The sequence below is a fragment of the Amblyomma maculatum genome, chromosome 2, assembly GCF_055883805.1.
Source record: "Amblyomma maculatum isolate TAMU_Amacu chromosome 2, ASM5588380v1, whole genome shotgun sequence".
NCBI lineage: Eukaryota > Metazoa > Arthropoda > Arachnida > Ixodida > Ixodidae > Amblyomma > Amblyomma maculatum.
In genome coordinates, this window is record NC_139345.1 from 198,404,992 (window position 1) to 198,423,679 (window position 18,688).

Below are 18,688 nucleotides of genomic sequence, written 5' to 3' on the forward strand. Positions count from 1 at the left end.
CCGTCAGCGTCCGCCTCATCCTGTCTATGACATGCATCCGTAGCAATACGATCCCGCGCCACCTATGTGCAGTATCTTTGGGTAACCGCTTTTTTGCCACTCTCACAAAACTAAGAAGCAAAGTGCAGCCGCGACATGATTATGTTCCTTTCTAGACGGGGGTTCGTCGGTATAAATATTTTTCCAGGCCCTAAACGAGTTTAAAACCTGCGTGCCCGAGCACCGCCTAGTAGTAACTCTCTTTGACCCGCCTGCAGGTGACATCGTCCTCATAGCTGCTGCTCGTTTCTTGCATCTGCTGGTGCTTGTTCACTCAAGCTTGCCGTGGTACAAGATATCGGTTAGCGACTACTTCTGCAGTATAGTCTGCTGCGCAGGTCGTGCCTTGAAGACGACAGCGAGTTCCCAGAACGCTTCGTGGCGCTTCTCCATCGCCGACCCGCGATAGGCCTGTAGCTTCGCCGGTCACCGTGGTCTAGGACGCATCGGCATCACCGCCGGCACCTTCTCTCCGCCCTATTCTTTGTGCGCGCTTGCCGTGCTACAAAAGACTGGACCACACCGACCTGTGTAGTCAACTGCAGCATGAAACTGCGTTCAAGCAGCTCCTAGATATCCGTAGTCTGCGTAGAGCACTAATGTTGACCGCTGCCGTTAAGACGATTTGACATGGCGATGGGTGACGCGTAAGTTTCCTTGATGCCAGTGGTCTATCGTTTGTTCGCTGCTAATTGGCGTGCAATAGCCGAACGAACCAGAATTTTCATTGCTGTTTCAAGCCACTGTCGCATATGCAAATATGCTAGTTTTTATTCTTGTGTGGCGACAGACTGCGATCTCCCCAAGGTATTTGGGGATCATGAGATTTTCCCTCGTCGCCCCGAGGAGACTACGATTCCGCCGGTCACTAAGGTGAGTACGTTGGGAATTTTTTTTACATGCCTTAGAAGAATGGCGAAGACAGTATATGCGTGCCTCATTGCGTTAATATGTTTGGCTGTAAGCTGAAATTTTCTTTTGGGAATGATCGCAGCCAAATTCCAGGAGCCCATCCCAACACGTGTATTTTGATAACATTATCAACGGCGTCAAGAAAAATATAGCCTATACTAATAGGTAGTTCCCGTGTTTTGCAAAAGACTCCACGACGCAACTCAAGAATGCAATGTTATCTTCCGCGGAACAGCCATAAACATTTGTTGATAGTAGCGCATTTCCTGCCCTAGCCTCGTCCTCTGTCGTTTATTGCACTTTGCTTTGTTGACGATGAACCAACGCGCCCAAACATTTTCCCTTCTGAACCTACATCCTTGTACGCAAAATAAACAAGTAAAACAAACGTGTAGATATTGTTGCAGATTCGCATAGGAATCTGTAATAAGAACAAAGAGAAGAAAGACGAGATTTGCGAGGGGCGCGCGCGGTAGAGAATGAGCGGCATGTTGACATATTGATAGACGTGGGAACAGCCGAGGTTAAAAGCAGTTCAAAGGCGTCCTGGTGTGTGCCCTGCTTCTCCTATATTTTTGGTGCCGAAACCCAGGAGGTAATGTGAGCTGCTCTATCGATTTTTTTGGAGGTTACAAGAAATCCAATGACCGTCCAGGAAGATATCAGTAGCTCCACCATCGAACCTCCTCGGACAGAGAGGAGGGCTTCAGCGATACGACATAGAGCACATCATGAGGAAGCGCGTCATTCAAAAAGATTTTCAGTCCCGGTTCTACCATGAGGCGAGTAATTTACTAAAACCGACCGAATGGACTGTTCTTGACCTAAAGCTTATTTATGCCAGACTAAAAAGCTGCAACGACGGCCTGCACATTCTGAATGAGAAAACGAATGCTTCCAAAGTCGACTCTTGTGTACAAGGTGTCACAGCTGTAAAGGAGTACGGGGAGACTGCGACATAGACAATGAGGCTCTTCAGCCGCCACATCGAGGGCCTTCAGGCGCCTACTCCTGCTGCCGACAGCCGTCATTTCACGAAGCCAGTAGATGAGCTCCCTGCAGAAGCTGTATTGTTTACGAGCGCTGCTTTACCGGAAATGTTCACCGAACCACCTATTGACTTAACCAACGATTCTGTCATTGAGCTTAAAGAGAGGCAAGTCGTTATTGCCACCGTGTTCACGGCGATGCCCGATTTTCATTTATTCGAGTCAACCTCTTAAGGCATCTACGAAGGAAGCACAGTAAAACGAAGCATCGCAGAAATTCATTGATAAGAGTGACTTTAAATGGTCGCAGTGCGATGTCAACATTCACAGAGGAGCGGCTACCATGCAGTGAGAAACACCTTCCGGCCAAACGTATGGCTATCACCAACCTACCCAGACGGGGCTCCCGACAGTAAAGAAAGCATCGAGCCAGCTACACGCGTTGAACGGCGCGCGGATGATCCTGCGCAGTTTACAAGCGAGATTGTTTTCGGAATGTCATCGGAAGAAGACTTTTAAGGAGCGCAACATCTTGATCCTGTACCTCATGACATACCCTTGGAGCGAGAATCCAAACAAGTCCACAAGCAAGCAATCGAGAAAGACGGAAGTGCATTCAATGGCTCTGTGCAAGAAAAGGAGAGCCATCAGCAGAAAGCCTACCTTGAAGAATGCACAAGTGGAACTTCTGAAAATATGTGCGGAAGAAAGACGCCTCGATAATGACTCTAGGTGGCACACCGACTTCTGTAAAGTTCAAGAAAGAGGCCGAGGTAGCAAACGAAAAGCTTGCCTCCAGTGGTTTTGCACAAAGAAAAGAACGATGTCGGGCAATGCAGCAAGCACTTATGCACTGCGCAAGAAAAGAAGAAAGATAACAAACAATCGAACAGCCTGGAAAAGTGGAGGCTGAGTATCCACAAGCACAGAAAGGAAACAAAGCCAGGGCGCAGAAAAAGAACACTGTGGAAACCGAGAGTGCTTTGTCAGAGTGCTGTGTTGATCCAGAGTGAGTGCGTATGTCAGTGCTGACGTCAAAGGTGTCCGCCAAAACGTCGAGCTGCAGCTGTGTATTTCCAGTCCTGCGTACTGTTGCTGGTGCGCCAACGTTTTCATATTGGCACCGAGAGCTCTACATGATAAGTCATGAAGAAAAAGGCAGAGCACGCGTGAATCTATCAAAGTGAGCCTCAAGTCAAAGATCCAGCCTAACCAGATAAAACTATCACAGCTCTCGGCACCGAGAATTTCGCTCTTCCAGAAAACTCGGAGCAGCTGAGTAAACATGTCTCCCGAAAGTAGCATTTCACCTGGAAGTAGTGCAGTTGGTATCAAAGCCGGTACCTGGAGAGGTGGTATTCTGGTCGTCGCTCAACAGAACCGGAACCTCTGGACATCGTGCGGGATTTAACGAGGGTCCATGGCTACGACAACGCTCAAGCAGATCAGCGATGATACCGATGATACCTCAAACAGTTACAACCACCAAAGGGACCACACCGCGAAACTGAAGCCGATGCTGGACAAGCGCAATGACCTTCGGGTGTGCAGCTCTTGCGACAACATCTTGGACGCCATCCACCTACTGCAGATAATCATCACAATAGCTCCCACTACCCCGGTGCCGTAGTACATAGTGTGCTGTTACATGAATCAAGGAATTGATGTATCGTGGTCACTCAGCCCGACGAATCAGCGCAGTCTGTTGCGGCGCGTATAGCAGACAGTGCGGAAAAACTTGGATTCGTGTGTAGGCTACAGTGTACGATTTTAAGGTGTTCTGCCATGCCCCTCCTAGTTCTGCTCTGTTGGTACGCTTGTTGAGGAAGTTGGAAGCCGGTTTTCGTAGATTATCTCAGGTTATCATTGACGAGCGAGATGTTAGTACCGACTTCACCATGGCGGTCATCAGATACCATTAAGGTGTGACTCTATTCCAGCTTCTAGGTATTGCTTACCTTTGGGCGCAGAGCGTGTTGCAGATTCGCATAGGAATCTGCAATAAGAACAAAGAGAAGGAAAATGATGTTTGTGAGGGGCGCGCGCGGTAGAGATTGAGCGTCATGTTGGTATACTGATAGACGTAGGGACAGCCGAGGATTAAAAGCAGTTCAAAGGCGTCCTGGTGTATGTCCGCGCTGTCCTGGCATAAGACAGCGCGTGCTCTCCATGTGCGGGAGAGAGAGAGAGGTGGTGGCTGATCCTGGCCCTGATGGGGCTGGGACAGGTAGGTAACCGCCGCTTGCGGCGGGGGCAAACCTGCAATCGAATTTCATCTGTTGTAGGCCGTCATTGCACCCCCCTCCCTGCTTCGGTGGTGGATGACGGCTGTGATTGTGGCGCGCGTCTTTCTCTCCCTCTTCCTTTTCTTTCTTCTCTATTTTCTCTTCTGTCCACACGGGGCAGCAGAGGTGTCTCGGCTACAGAGCCAGTAGCAGGCACGTGCTTTTTTTTTCTTTCTTCCTACAGCCACAACAACAACAACAATGTACGGGAGTTGTTTATTTGAGGCTGCGAGCTTGCACCTCGTAATAAAGCATCCTGTTCTTTGACCTGGCGTCTGGACACTAGTGGCGACGAGGATGGAATTATATAGCCAGGCTGCTAGGATGACCAACACCGTCGGGAAGCTACCAGAGTTCTAGCCAGACATCGGCGACTTCGAAGTGTACCTGGATTGCTTCGGGTTACCCGCTGCTGCCAACGATGTCACAGATGACAAGAAATTGCAAGTTTTCTTAACGGCTATAGGCAAGAAGGCCTATATTATGCTCCGGAGCTTACTGCTGCCACAAACGCCGGCGACGTCTTCATTCAAGTGAAGTAGTAAGTGGGCTTAAGAAACACTACACTACCAAACGCTCGCTTGTCACCGAACAGTATCGGTAAAACCAGCGCAAGCAGGAAACCCATGAGAAAATCGCCAATTTTATAGTCGAATTAGAGGCTCTAATCTAATCTAAGCGGCTCTGAAGCGGTGCAGCGGTAGCATAAAGGTAGAACATCCGCCTCGCATGCAAGTGAACCGGGGCTCGAATCCCGGTTCAGCGCAATTCTCCACCGGATAAGAAAAGCAAACAAAAACAAAATCCGCGTGTTGATGGAATTGCATAAACAGGTTTGGAGTGCGACCTGATGCCGGTGAACACCTCCGGCAACGCATTACCTCACCAGAACAGGAGTTGGCCACCCTGGAGCAGTAATTGGCCGCAACGTTTCATGATTAGTCCAATAAAACCCCGGCCCTCAGTCACCAGCGGCTGCGGAACAAATGACCACGGCGGTGGTCAAACCGGTGACGCAGCAGACGGTGCTAAGAATTCCTGGCTCCGCTGGACAGGCCGTCATTGTAAACTGACCCTGGCAACGCTTAACGCTAGACTCCTAGGTAGTGACGCTAGTTTAGCAGTGCTGTTAGAGGAACTAGAGGGTATGTAATGGGATGTCATAGGGCTTAGCGTGGTTAGGAGGCCGAATGACGCATATACTGTACTGAAGAATGGCCATGTACATTGTTATCGAGGTTTACCGGAGAGGCGAAAACTAGGAGTAGGTTTCCTTCTCAATAAGTATATAGTGGGTAATATAGATCAATTCTATAGTACTATCGAGAGGGTTGCAGTGCATCGTAATTAGCCCTAATAAGCGGTAAAACTGAAGGTTGCACAGGCCTATGCACCTACATGTAGTTGAGATGACCAGACAGTTGAGAGCTTCTATGTAGAATTGGCACTGTGAAAAGTAAAGACACATAACTCTGTACTAATCTAACAATCATGAATGCCTTCTTCAGCAAACGGAAGGACCGGAAATGGAAAGGTAAAAGCCCTAACGGGGAGACTGCAAATGAAATTGACTTCATACTGTGTTCAACCCCCGCCATTATGCAAGATGTAGAGGTAATCGGGAAAGTGTGACGCAGTCACCACAGGATGGTGAGGTTCCGAATTAATCCAAATCTGAAAAAGGAACGCAAACGATTAGTAAGAAAGAATACCATCAATGAATTAGCGGTGAGGGGGAGGGCAGAAGAGTTCAGGATCTCGCTACAGGATAGATAATCAGCTCCAACCGAAGATGGCGACATTACCCCAGAAGCAATAAACAATAATTTTAGAGATATCATTACGGAGTGCGCTTTAGATGTAGGCGGTAGGATAGTTAGATAGGATACCGATAAGCTGTCAAAGGAGACGAAAGATTTGGTTAAGAAGCTCAGAGTATGAAAGCATCCAATCCAACAGACCAGATAGAATATGCAGATATCAAAGCTAATCAATAAGCGCAAAGTGGCCGATATAAGGAAGTATAACATGGAGAAAATTGCGCATGCTGTAAACAACGCAGGAAGCCTTAAAGCGGTTCAGAAGACATTGGGAATAGGCAAAAATCAGATGTATGCGCTAAGGGACAAGGCGGACAACGTCATTACGAATGTGGACAGGATAGTCGAAGTAGGCGATGAGTTCTATACTGATCTCGACAATAGCCAAAATAGTGAAGACCGTACTGAGATTGGTGGTAGAGAAAAACAGTCAGACGTTCCCCCAGTGACGAAGGACAAGGTTAAGAAAGCAATAGACTCTATGACAAGAGGGAAAGCAGCTGGAGAGGATGGGGATATTGTACTAGAAAACTGGCCACGTTGTGTACGCAGTGCCTGGTATCATAAACGATACCGGAACCATGGAAGAATGCAAACATTATCCTCATTCATAAGAAAGGGGATGCTAAAGACCTTAAACATACAGACCAATCAGCTTACAGTCTGTTACGTATAACGTATTTAATAAGGTAATCGCTAATAGAATCAGGACAACCTTAGACTGCAATCAAGCAAAGGATCAAGATGGTTTTCGAAAATTGTACTCTACTATCGATCATATCCATACCATCAGCCCGGTGATAGAAAAATGCTCGGAATATAACCAGCCCTTACAATACATAGCATTCAGTGATTACGAAAAAGCATTTGACTCAGTAGAAACCTCGGTGGTGATGCAGGCATTGCGAAATCAGGGGATAGACGAGCCGTACGTGAAAGTGCTGGAAGATATATATAGTGGCTGCACAGCAACCATAATTCTGCTTAAAGAAAGTAACAAAATCCCCATAAAGAAAGGTGTTAGGCAAGGGGACACGATCTCCACATTACTTTTCACAGCTTTCTTAGAAGAAATATTCAGAGACTTGGATGGGAATATTTAGGGATAAGGGGAGATGGAGAATACCTCAGTAATCTGCAATTTGCTGATGACATTGCCAGTAACTCAAGAGATGAACTGCAAAGAACAATTGGTGGTGTAGAAAGGGAAAGCAGAAAGGTAGAATTGAAAATCAATATGGAGAAAACTAAGGTTTTTCAGCTTCGGGAAGGAACAGCAGTTTACAGTAGCCCTGGAAGTAGTAAGCGAATATGTCTACTTAGGACAGGTAGTAATCGCAGATCCGGACCTTGAAAAGGAAATAACAAGAAGAATAAGATTGGGATGGAGCGCATTTGGCAAGCACTCGCAGATTATGACTAGCAGCTTACCGGTATCGCTCAAGAGGAAAGTATACAACAGTTGCATCTTACCTGTACTCACCTATGGGGCTGAATTGTGGAGGCTAACCGATAGGGTTTTACTTAAGTTGTGGACAACGCAGAGTGGTATGGAATGAAAAATGGTAGGCGAAACATTAATAGGAAGCGTGCAGAGTGGGTCAGAGAAATAACTCAAGTTACTAACATTCTAGTGGAAATCAAGAAGAAGAAATGGGCATGGGCAGGGCATGTAGTGCGAAGAGAGGATAACCGATGGTCGCTTAGGGTAACAAACTGGATTCCAAGCGAAGGAAAGCGTAGTAGGGGACGGCAGAAAGTTGGGTCGGCGGATGAGGTTAAGAAATTCGCAGGGGTGAAGTGGATGCAGCTAGCACAGAACTGGGTTAATTGGCGAAATATGGGAAAGGCCTTCGCCCTGCAGTGGGTATAGTCAGGCTGATGATGATGATGATGATTATGAAGTACCCCGCCGAGGTGGCGCAGTGGTTATGGCGCTCGACTACTCTTCCCAAGGAAGCGGGATTGAATCCCGGCCTCGGCGGCCGCTTTTCGGAGGAGGCTAAAAGCAAGGCGCTCGTGTGCTGTTCGATGTCAGTGCACGTTAAAGAACCCCAGGTTGTCGAAATTTCTGGAGTCCTCCACTACGGCGTCTCTCATAGCCTGAGTCACTTTGGGACGTTAATCCCCACAAAATCAAACCAAACCAGACCATGATGATGATGAAGAAGAGGCTAGCGGCAACCTGCGAATTCGGTACGTTTCTGAGCGAGGCTCTGCGTAACCGGCTCGTCGCGCGATTGCGCTCCGAAGCAATACGATGCCGACTGCTGCCACTTCCTGACGATGAAATATTAAGGAACCGAGCGTGTGTGAGGCCATATCCATGGAAGCCGCAAGCCAGGACTCTAAGGACATGCTGCAATCGTCGAGCAACTAAGCAGCAGCGTCGGACAGCACCGATGTCTACTGGAAGCAGACGACCGTGAAACAACGGAAAGCGCATAACGGATAAATGGCTATCAAGCAAGGAGCTAGAGCAAGCGTTCGTAGCAATGAGTCGCAAGCAACTAACGCACCCTGTCACTGATGAGGGAGTTGCACCTTTTGTAAACAGTGAGTTGCACCAGTGAGTTGCACTTTTGTAAACAGACGCTGCTACCAATGTGAAAGAGGTGCTCGCGTTGCAAATTTGTGCAGATCTAAGGTAGTGGACTCTGTAGAGTCGGGTGATAACACTAATGAGCCGCTGTCTCTTTGTCACACTAACCAGAAGGCTGGCGCGTCAGCCATTGCTATTGTGGTTACAATAAATGACAGAGCAATTCAAATAGAAATAGACACAGGTGCAGCTGTATCAATTATGTCTGAAAAGAAGTGAGCGAAACACTTTCCTCATACTTGTTTAAGAAAAGCTAATGTGAAATTGGTCACATACAATGGAACGCCTGTGCCTATTGCTGGAGTCATGGACGCCAAATTGCAGTATCGGGATGAATGTTTTGATCTGCCGCTAGTTATTGCAAAAGAAACGGAGGGTCCGAGAATGCCCACGTTGGTAGGTCGAGAATGGCTTTTAAAAAATGACCTTGACTGGCACGAGATAATGACTGTGCAGAGAGTGGAAAGTGAGACGTCCTTCACAACAAATACCGCCATGTGTTTGACTCTGGTTTCGGTGATAACAAAAGTTTCAAAGCTAGCAATGTCTTGAAAGAAAATGCGCGCCCTGTGTTTGCTAAAGCAAGACCAGTTCCGCCCGCTTTACGCGAGTACGTCGAGCATGAATTGGAGAATTTAGAGAAAGCTGGTGTCATCTATCGGGTCAGGCATAGTAGTTGGACAACGCCCCTGGTCATAGTTCCTAAAAAGAACAGCAAAGAGCTGCGTCTTTGGGGCAATTACCGGGTCACCTTAAACCCGGTAGTTGAGGCTGAGCGTTATCCCTTGTCGCTGACCGAATACATTTTAGCAACCTTACAAGGGGGAACAGTGTTTTCTGTTCTTGACCTGTCAAAGGCGTACCTGCAGCTGGAGCTCAAGAACTGCTGACTATTAACACGCACGTGGGCCTTTTTAGGTTTCGTCGCTTGCCGTATGGCATATCATGTACACCAGCAGAGTTCAAAGCTGTCATGGGCCAAATAGTTCATGTTATGCTGGGTACGGCCTGCTACTTGGATGACGTAATCATCACAGGCGAGAACTATAGGCTGGCTTACGAAAGAGCGGAACGGGTCCTACAGCGTCTGAGCGAACACGGTATACGTGTGAATGAGAAAAAGTGCGCTTTGTTTTAGCAACGCATAACGTACTTGGGACATGAAAGTGATAAGGATGGCCTTCATCCGACGCCGGAAAAGTTGGTGGTCATCAAAAAAGCGCCCCTGCCGACCAACGTGACACAGTTGAAAGCGGCTTTGGGCATGATAATCTTTTATGCCAAATTTTTTGCCAAATTTGGCAACGGTCCTTGAACCACTTCACGACTTGCTCCGCGTCAGTGTGACGAGGCTTTCACATTAGCCAGAACAGTTGTCTGATAAAATTGTCTTGACGCCTTATAATGTTAAAAGGAAATGCCGATCACCTATGATGCCTCCGAGTACGGACTCGGCGCAGTATTGTCGCACGTCGAAAACGGCAATAAAAAATTCATAGTCTTTGTGTCTCGGTCATGTCATCAGCCGAAAGGAACTATACGGACAAATAGAAGAAGAAGCCCTGAGCATTATGTTTGCTGTGAAAAAATTTCACAAGTACTTGTACGGACGGATGTTTAACATTTTGACTGAACACCAGCCACTGACTAATCTGTTTGATCCGAAATGGCAGGGAAGCACGGTAGCCACTACAAGAGTGCTTCGGTAGCTTGCATTTGTGGCGAACTATCGTTACCAGATAAAGCAGAAGCCGGGATCTGCTATCAGTCGTGCGGATATCTTGTCTTGCTTGCCACTACCCGACTCGGGGACCAGTGTGAGGAAATCTTATGTTTCGTCTCTGAATGAGTTGCCTGTGACGGCAAAGGATGTTGAACGCGAAACTGGCGAGATAAACTGCTGAGCGTCGTTTAGAACATGATATGGTATGGCTGGCAAAGAACTGTGTCCAATCAGTTGAAACCATTTTTCATTCGGTGATTTGAGCTCAGTACAGACAATGAATGCCTGGTATGGACCAACAGAGTAGTCATTCCCGAGACGCTCCAGAACCAGATGCTGTATGTATTGCATGAACAACATCTGGGCATAACCAGAATGAAAGCTGTAGCAGGATCCACTGGTGGGGGTCTGGCAATGATCATGCCCTCAAGCAATGTGTGCGGAATTGTCAGATATGTCAGTCCTGACCCTGGCTACTATGTCAAAACCCATAGGAGCGTATACATTTGGATTTCGCGGAAGAAAAAGGCAGATTGTTCCTTGTCGCGATTGATGCATACTCCAAATAGTTATAAATCAAAGCTGTGATAGTGACAACTGCTGCCAAAACGGTTGAATGTGTTCGTTCCTGGTTTGCTTCATGTGGGTTGCCGGTAGAACTAGTAACCGATAATGGTCTGCAGTTTCGAGCAGCGGAATTCAAAGAACTTCTTAAAGCAAACGGAGTAAAGTATACACTCACGCCACCCTACCACCCACATTGTAATGAAGCGGCAGAGCGTGCAGTGCAAACAGTCAAGAAGACATTGCTTAAGCAGCTGCAGTAACAACTTCGCTTTCTCTTATAGAACTACACCGCATACTTTCATGGGAAGAACACCCGCCGAATTATTTCTGCGAAGGAAACTGCGAACTCGCTTGTCGTTGCTAAAACCGAGCACTATAGAGGCACTGAGTACGAAGGCTGACAAAGTAAAAACGTCTGCTGATAAACGCTGAGGTGTGCAGAGGTTGTTTGCTTTTGATGATCGTGTGTGGGTTCGCTCGGTGCGTGATGACGTGGTGAAATAGTGGCCTGGTTACGCGAGTGATATCACCAACATATTTAGTGTGTGTGAAACAAAGTGCGGTTTGTGCACGCTGACCACCTGCGACGATCCTGCATCAAGTCGAGTGCAGGATCAGTTCCTGAGGTGGACCTGCCTCATGGATCACACGTAGGGCTTCATTCATCCGCTGGATCAACCCCGTCACCGTTTCCAGCACACCAAACAAGAGGCGACCAACCAGTGCCACTGCAAAGGAGCACTGGACAGCGACGGCCGCCGGATCGTTTAGAACTGTAAAAGGAAGTGAGTTTTATAGCGTTGTGTTGTATCCCGAGAAGGACGCTCGCTTTGTATTGTCATGGCTGGTCGCGTTTGTCATGTCTGTCTGCGCATGCGCCGGCAGCTCACGCAGGTATAAGACAGCGCACGTTCTCCATGTACGGGAGTTGTTGGTTTGAGGCTGCGAGCTTGCACCTCGTAATAACGTCTCTTGTTCCTAAGCCTAGCTTCTAGATACAACAGTGTTGAGAGTAGGAGCGCGCCAGCAGCATGTATGCGAGGGTAAAAAAATATGGTCTTAATCTGTACTCCCATGAATGTTTTTATTTCCATAAAATTGAGCATATATAATGTGCAAAGCCGGTGCTGTTGATCAAGTATTTTCAAAAACAAAAACAAATAAAACAAAAATACTGGTTTCACGGAAGAAAAGGATTCGCTATATTGCTAACCTTCCTTATCTCCCTTCGACACGAACTTCCTTCCAGAATTATCAGATATTCCGTTTTGAAAATGTGTATATTTTTTGAATTTTGCGCTCGTTTTGCCATTCATCTCCAGCTTTCAGGGATTTCTTAAAAGCACGGCGCATTTAAGGGCAGCATCAAATCTAATCTGCACCCGTAATTCCAATATCTGGTTTATTCCATACTTTCGAAACAATTATAAACTACAAACACTAAAACACAACTTACCGTCCACTCTTAATAGACACAAATTCCTGGCTAATGTGAGCCTAAATGATCCTAAATGTATTTTGCTAACATGTAACTAGGTTTTATATTGCCACCAGGTGTTCGTGAGGTTCTTAGGTGGCGCCTCGAAGAAGAGGACGCTGAAGTTTGCTCGCGCGCTGCGTGCGATACTCTGGCTGCTGGTACAGCTTCGCCCTGTCGTTTAGTCACGTCTAGCCCTGTTGTCCGTGACATATTTTGTTGTCGGCGCTCACTATCAATAGCAGTATATGTCCCAGGTACCTGCGCACGCCCAGGATTCAACACCTGTGCCAGTATACACCCCTGTGCACTGTGCTAGCCGGAGGAATCAAGGCCTGCCCCTCAGCACGAGCTGTTGGAGTTCAGTACCGCAGCCGCCCCTCGACCTGTCATGCAAGCTACAGGTTACTACACCTTGCAGAATCCACACCTGCGTCAGCCCTTCTACGGCAATCAGACCGAAGACGTTGAAAACTGGCTCATCCAGTTTGAACGGGTTGCCTCATTTAATCAGTGGGACGACGCCGCCTAGCCTAGAAACGTCGTCTTCGGCCTGGCAGATGGCGCTCGTACTTGGTACGAGAACCGAGAAGACGCCCTAACATCATGGCGCGAGTTCTGCCGACTCATCCTTGAGACCTCTACCAGCGCGTATCGGCGATAACGCGCAGAAAGAGCTTTACGATCTCGCATGCAAATGCTGAGACTGTAACAGCGTATGTGGAGGACATGACACGGCTCTTCCGACGATATGACTCTGCCATGGCCGAAGACAAAACGGTGCGCCACCTTATGCGCGGCGTTAAAGAATAACTGTTCGCTGGTCTCGTGCGTAATCAACCGAGCACAGTTGCCGGGTTTCATGCGGAAGCTGGCACTTTGGAGCAGATGCTCCAGCAGCGGTCTACCACCTACAACAGGCCGGTACTTGCCGCTTCGGTTGCGGAGCCGCTTTTGGCCTTCGGGGCCACCCAGAATCTACGCGAAATTATTTGCTCAGTTTTACGCGAAGAGCTCCATACGTTTTTCGGTGCTCCCCAGCCGACACTCGGCTTTATAGCTAGCATTGTCCGTGAAGAGCTTCAAGCATTGAGGCCTTCGATACCGTCTGCTGATCCGCCACTTTTTCCCACGGAGTACCATCGTGCAACTTATGCAGATATGTTGCGACGCCCTGCGCTTGCTTCGATGTCATTACAGCCTCCTGATGAAGGCTCACTGCATTCCGCACAAACTGAGCCGTACGCCGACAACCGACGACTACCCCAGTGGAAGGCGGGCCTGTGGTGCGGCTCAAATCGGCAGCGCCTCTGGTTACATTGCGGGGAACCAGGTCACGTGTATCGCCAGTGCCTCAATTGACACCTGGGACTACGCGGATTTCCCATCGACATGTGCCGCCCTCCACTAGGCCAACGACCTCGTGAGATTGAGGACCACTCAGCCCAGCAGCGCATGGTGCCAAGTTCCCAGCGGCAGTCACGCACCCCGTCCCCACGCCGACGTTTGCCGCAGCCCAGATCCTCCTGGATGGCGCAACGACGGTCGCCAAGTCCCCGTCGGGAAAACTAGACAGCGACCTCCGGAGGCGAGGCTTCTTGCAATCGACGTACGGAGACCCCGCTACAACGATACCAGTGGGCGACCACGATTTTACTGCACCGACGACAGTTACGACGCTGGAAGATCGATTCTCGCTGTACATACCCGTGGTTCTCGGCGGCTATAAGGTTAGCGCAATGGTAGACACGGCGCTGATGTTTCGATTTTAAGCGGAAAGCTAGCGGCGCTTAAAACAGTAATGACTGCATGGTCTGGTACGTAGATTCGCACCGCTGGTGGACATTTCATAACTCCGAGTGGCCTGTGCACAGCATGAGTTCAATCAGTTAGCCTCCCTTTAGGCTTTTTATGGGACCTCTAAGCTTTATTAATATCGGATGTAAACGCTAAAATCCTATTATTTTGTAAACAGCACAACTTTGAATGCATACTATATACATATCATGTAATCAGTTGAATGCATACTACATATCATGTAATCAGTTCTTATTATATATGTTGCCAACAAGGCAACATAATTTCCAGCAGAAAAAGAATATTAATTTGTAATTTTTGTTTTTACTTTGTACCTCAGGATGTCAAGCGAATATTGTAGGCAGCAGGCACACTTCCAGTGACTTTGGAGCCTTTGTCACGCTATTGTGCATTTGGCTGCACGTTTATAATTAAGAACGTATCTCGCAAGCCAACCCTGAGTTTTGTAATTAAATCAAATAATCACCTTAAGTACCTTTATTTCGCAATTTTACAAGAAGAAAACGTGGACGAAGAAAACGTAGCTTCATTGCAGCTGGACTGCACTCGAGCCAGCCATAAGCAGCGGAAATGTGTTACATTCAGTTTTACTGTAAGCTCTATACCAACCATAGGTAATATATGATAACGAATTGAAATGTATTACACATCACGTAAAATGGCATAAAGTGCCTGTAACAGCTAATGAAAAAGGAGCCTCAATGCTGATTAAAAACTTAAATACAGTAGTTTGGTAGGGTAGTCCTTATCTAAGAATTCTGGAAGCTTTTGCGAGTACTTGTAGAAAAAAATGGTTTGTAACTATTACTCAAGGACACTTGATAGGTCTTTTTTTTTTTTTGTTAGTCCAGTGTCAGCGCTCGTGTTGTTGCAAGTGTCCATCTTCGTCTCATTTTCGCTATTTTAGTATGAATAAAGCAAATCAACTCGCCCGGCTTTTTGTTCGTCTAAGTGATGTCAAGGAATAGTGAATCGTAGTAATTTAAAGCGGCTGGCAGTGTGTGCTGAATTCTCTGTTTTTCTTATTTTGTGCGTAAAAAGAGAGCATGCCAAGGAGGTTGGTGATGAAAAGGGTATCTTACTGTAGTGTGAAAACACATCTGATTTGCCCTGAACAATCTTCTCACAGCAAGACAGCAGTGTGTGAGCGGTGAATGGACAAGTCTCAAACTCCAATGATTCGATATTTTTCTAAAAGAGGCGCTTTGTGTTCTAAATAAGGAGCATTTGATACAGCGCGGACTGCTTTGTTTGGACTACTGTGAGTTGGTGCAAGTTTTCAGCTGTGTATTTCCCCATGCCAGCACACAATAACACAAGAGCTGAAAAGGGCATCATAAACAATCTGTTAATCGCCATTGAGAGAGTATGTCGGTACCAAATTATTATGCGCGCAGTTTTACTTAATTTAAACAATAATAGCCGAGCGCAGTGGTTTTTGGACATAAGCTCATTAAATATAATCCCAAGCGTTTTCACACTTTTCCGGTCCAAACGATGTAAGGTCCAAGGCTAACGCATTCAGGCACCTGACCTAGTGTTCCCAACGTAAATAAGATCTTAAAATTTATCTAGTCGATGAGGATCCATACTTGGAAGCGCGAAACAACAGGAACAAATCGAACGAGATTACAGAAAGAAGCTTTATATGTGAACTAAACAGAAAAGAAATAAAATGAAACACTACCCACATTTCCGCACACCTGCTATAGGAATACATGGCCTAAAAACCGAAAACCGCTAAAGAAAACAAAAAAATGGAATCAAACCAACTACCCGTACCCTGCGCTCGTACTGAAGAACCTACGTAAAAAAGCGATCTCCTTTTCAAATACGGTCGCCGAAGGTGATGCCAAACTCGCGTCCGCTTCTTTTTTGATTAGGTAAGCTACCACCAGCTCACGACATATCTTCTCACTGTGATTAAACAAGATACTTGTTTTATTCAGCAAAGAAAAACAATCTTTGCAACCTCGAAAGTGCAATGCGAGGTTGGAGGACACAGCACTTTTCAACTACCTACAGTGTTCCGCCAGACGTTCATTGATACATCGGCCAGCCGATGCAGTTCTTGCCACATGAAAGCGGAACTGGATACACAACCACTGTGTACGCCTCTTTCTGTCGGCTTTCGTGCATTCCCTCCTTGCACTATCACCACCATGCTCAAGCCTGTTGCGCAGAGCACTACACACATAACCCAGCATATTCTTCTCGGTGAAAACAACGTTAACTCCGTACCGCGCCTTCCTTTTTTTAGGCGACGTGAAAAGCCGTGGACGTAAGTTATTCGCACCATACGTTTACTCGATCTTTCCTCAGACCTTCCCGTCTTACACAGGATCCTTTCAGAGAGCTGAGGCAAGATCCGATCAGGAAAAACCACCTTCCTTAAGGCTGTGGTATTGCCCCAACGTACGAAACAACACACACTTAGTTTTTGGTTCCTTCAGAACAAGACAGTTTGATTTGCCCCATTCACATAAACTACAGCAAAATTCATCTGCCTCGGTAATAACGGGTGATAGATCCTTTCCCGCAAAAACGGCGGAGTAATATCATCGGCGTAGATAAAGAATTTTTAAGTCTTGCTCATTTGCACTATATCATTTCCGTAAAATAGGACACGAATAAGTTCCAAAATATATCTCTGTGGCGCGCCCCTCACACCATACCTTTAAAGCGCGATTTCTGTTTGTTTTTTCAGTATGTTATGATCGACCCGTAAGATACGAACAAATTAAATCCGCTTCTCCTCTGGACCCATAACGCTCTATTTTACCCAGCAAAACAGCGTGAATAACGCGGTCAAAGGCTTTGCTGAAGTCCAAGTGGAGCCCAAATGTCATCAATTCTTTTTCCATGTTTTAACTAATCAAACCAATTCAATCTTTATTCAGCATTTTTAAAGAAAAATGCAGGGAACGGGGACAAACAGCTGCTCTGCGGCACGCTCGAGTGGGGCCCCGGACCCTTTACAAGGCAGTGGTTCAGAACAGTTCTACAGCAACAGCGCAAAAAAAAATATGACTCATTTTCAGGTACTCATGCATAGGTAGATAAAATTTAAAGTTTCAGGTAAAAGTAAGAAAAGCATTTTGCGCAGATTATTATCAGAACCTTAAGTCATGACAATGATAAAAATTACTCACCAGAAAGGGGGAAGGAGCGCGGGACTTTCAAATGGAAACCACAATAGCGTAATGTGTGGCAAAATGACCGTATTATGGATGTTAAACTTTATTCATGAGGATGGCGGACATAGCGCAAAGCTGCAACACTGGTTGATGAAATGAATATATTAGCCTTAGTTGCTGTTTGCGGATCAATTTCATTATGTATTAATTCGTTTAATAGTCTCGGAAGGCGATTTTCGATGCTATTGAGCCCATGTTTAATTCTGGAGTATGACACTTCCCATGTTTCTTCATTCCTTATAACGTATAAGAACTTGTTGTTTGGCTAGTTGGCAACTGATCATTTTCAATTTAAAGGCTCCAAAACCACATGCACACACATATACAGAAGCGAGTAAAAATTGGAGCACGCTTAAGCTTCGCATTTAAGAATGGAACGCGATAGCGTTATCGAGCAACTTGCTATACTCATTTTTCTTTATTAATCTTTCCGGGACGTAGAAGCGCTGCCAGCCATCTTGCCGAAACGCGCGTGCCTCAAGTTGCCGTCGTAGTTCGTCGGCAACATCGTTGATGATCCGAGCCGGCGCGATTAAGATCACGGAGGCCATGCTCTGACTATCTTATTCCGTGCGCCACACACATGATGGCGCTGCGTGCACGCCAAGCGAAGAGGAAGAAAAGTTATTTGCCACTCGCTTAACTGCGTGTTCTGGAATTCTGTAATTTACATGCTCATAATTATTATTATATTCCACAATACACTTCTCTAATGAAAATTTCTGAGACAACACCGCAATCAATAGACGCGCCTTTGTCCATTTCAAACCATCCCCGGAGGCCCACGTTCGATTCCTCCGGTCGGCGATTTTTCCTACTCGTTTTTATTTATTAATGCTTCTGGGATGTTTCGCTCACGGCCAACGCCGGGCGACGCGAGACGGCGGCCGCCGACGACGACACCGACTTTTCTGCGAAACGGGGCCCTTGACGCTGTCGCGTTAAAACGGGACATAGCGCCTCCCTTAATGCATACCCCTTGTCTGGGGGAGTTTTAAATTTACATGAAGACAGAAAGGCGTCATTATTACTCTTTAAGCTTTATTTATTTCTCATGAAAAGGTTGAAATAATATAATTTTGGAGAAGGCATGCTTTTTCACGCATAATACGTATTATGTAATCGGTTCTCATTGAGGAGTAACATATTTCTGAACCAGAAATGCTTTTGTGTGATGATATTTCCTAAAACCAAATGGATGACCTATTATGAGGTCACGTTGCTCTAGAAACTCTTTATTCTTGAAATAATTACCTTTT

General features: G+C 46.6%; 1 protein-coding gene across 1 annotated transcript in view; it reads left to right on the forward strand.

Moving 5' to 3' along the window:
• Nucleotides 1-3,360: 3,360 nt before the first annotated feature.
• The window catches only part of LOC146200883 (uncharacterized), a 43,975-nt gene continuing 28,647 nt past the window's right edge, over nt 3,361-18,688 (forward strand). Inside the window, exon 1 of the mRNA XM_084592458.1 lies at nt 3,361-3,561. Within this exon, the coding sequence (XP_084448584.1) occupies nt 3,361-3,561 (201 nt within the window). The remainder of the gene's footprint in view (nt 3,562-18,688) is intronic.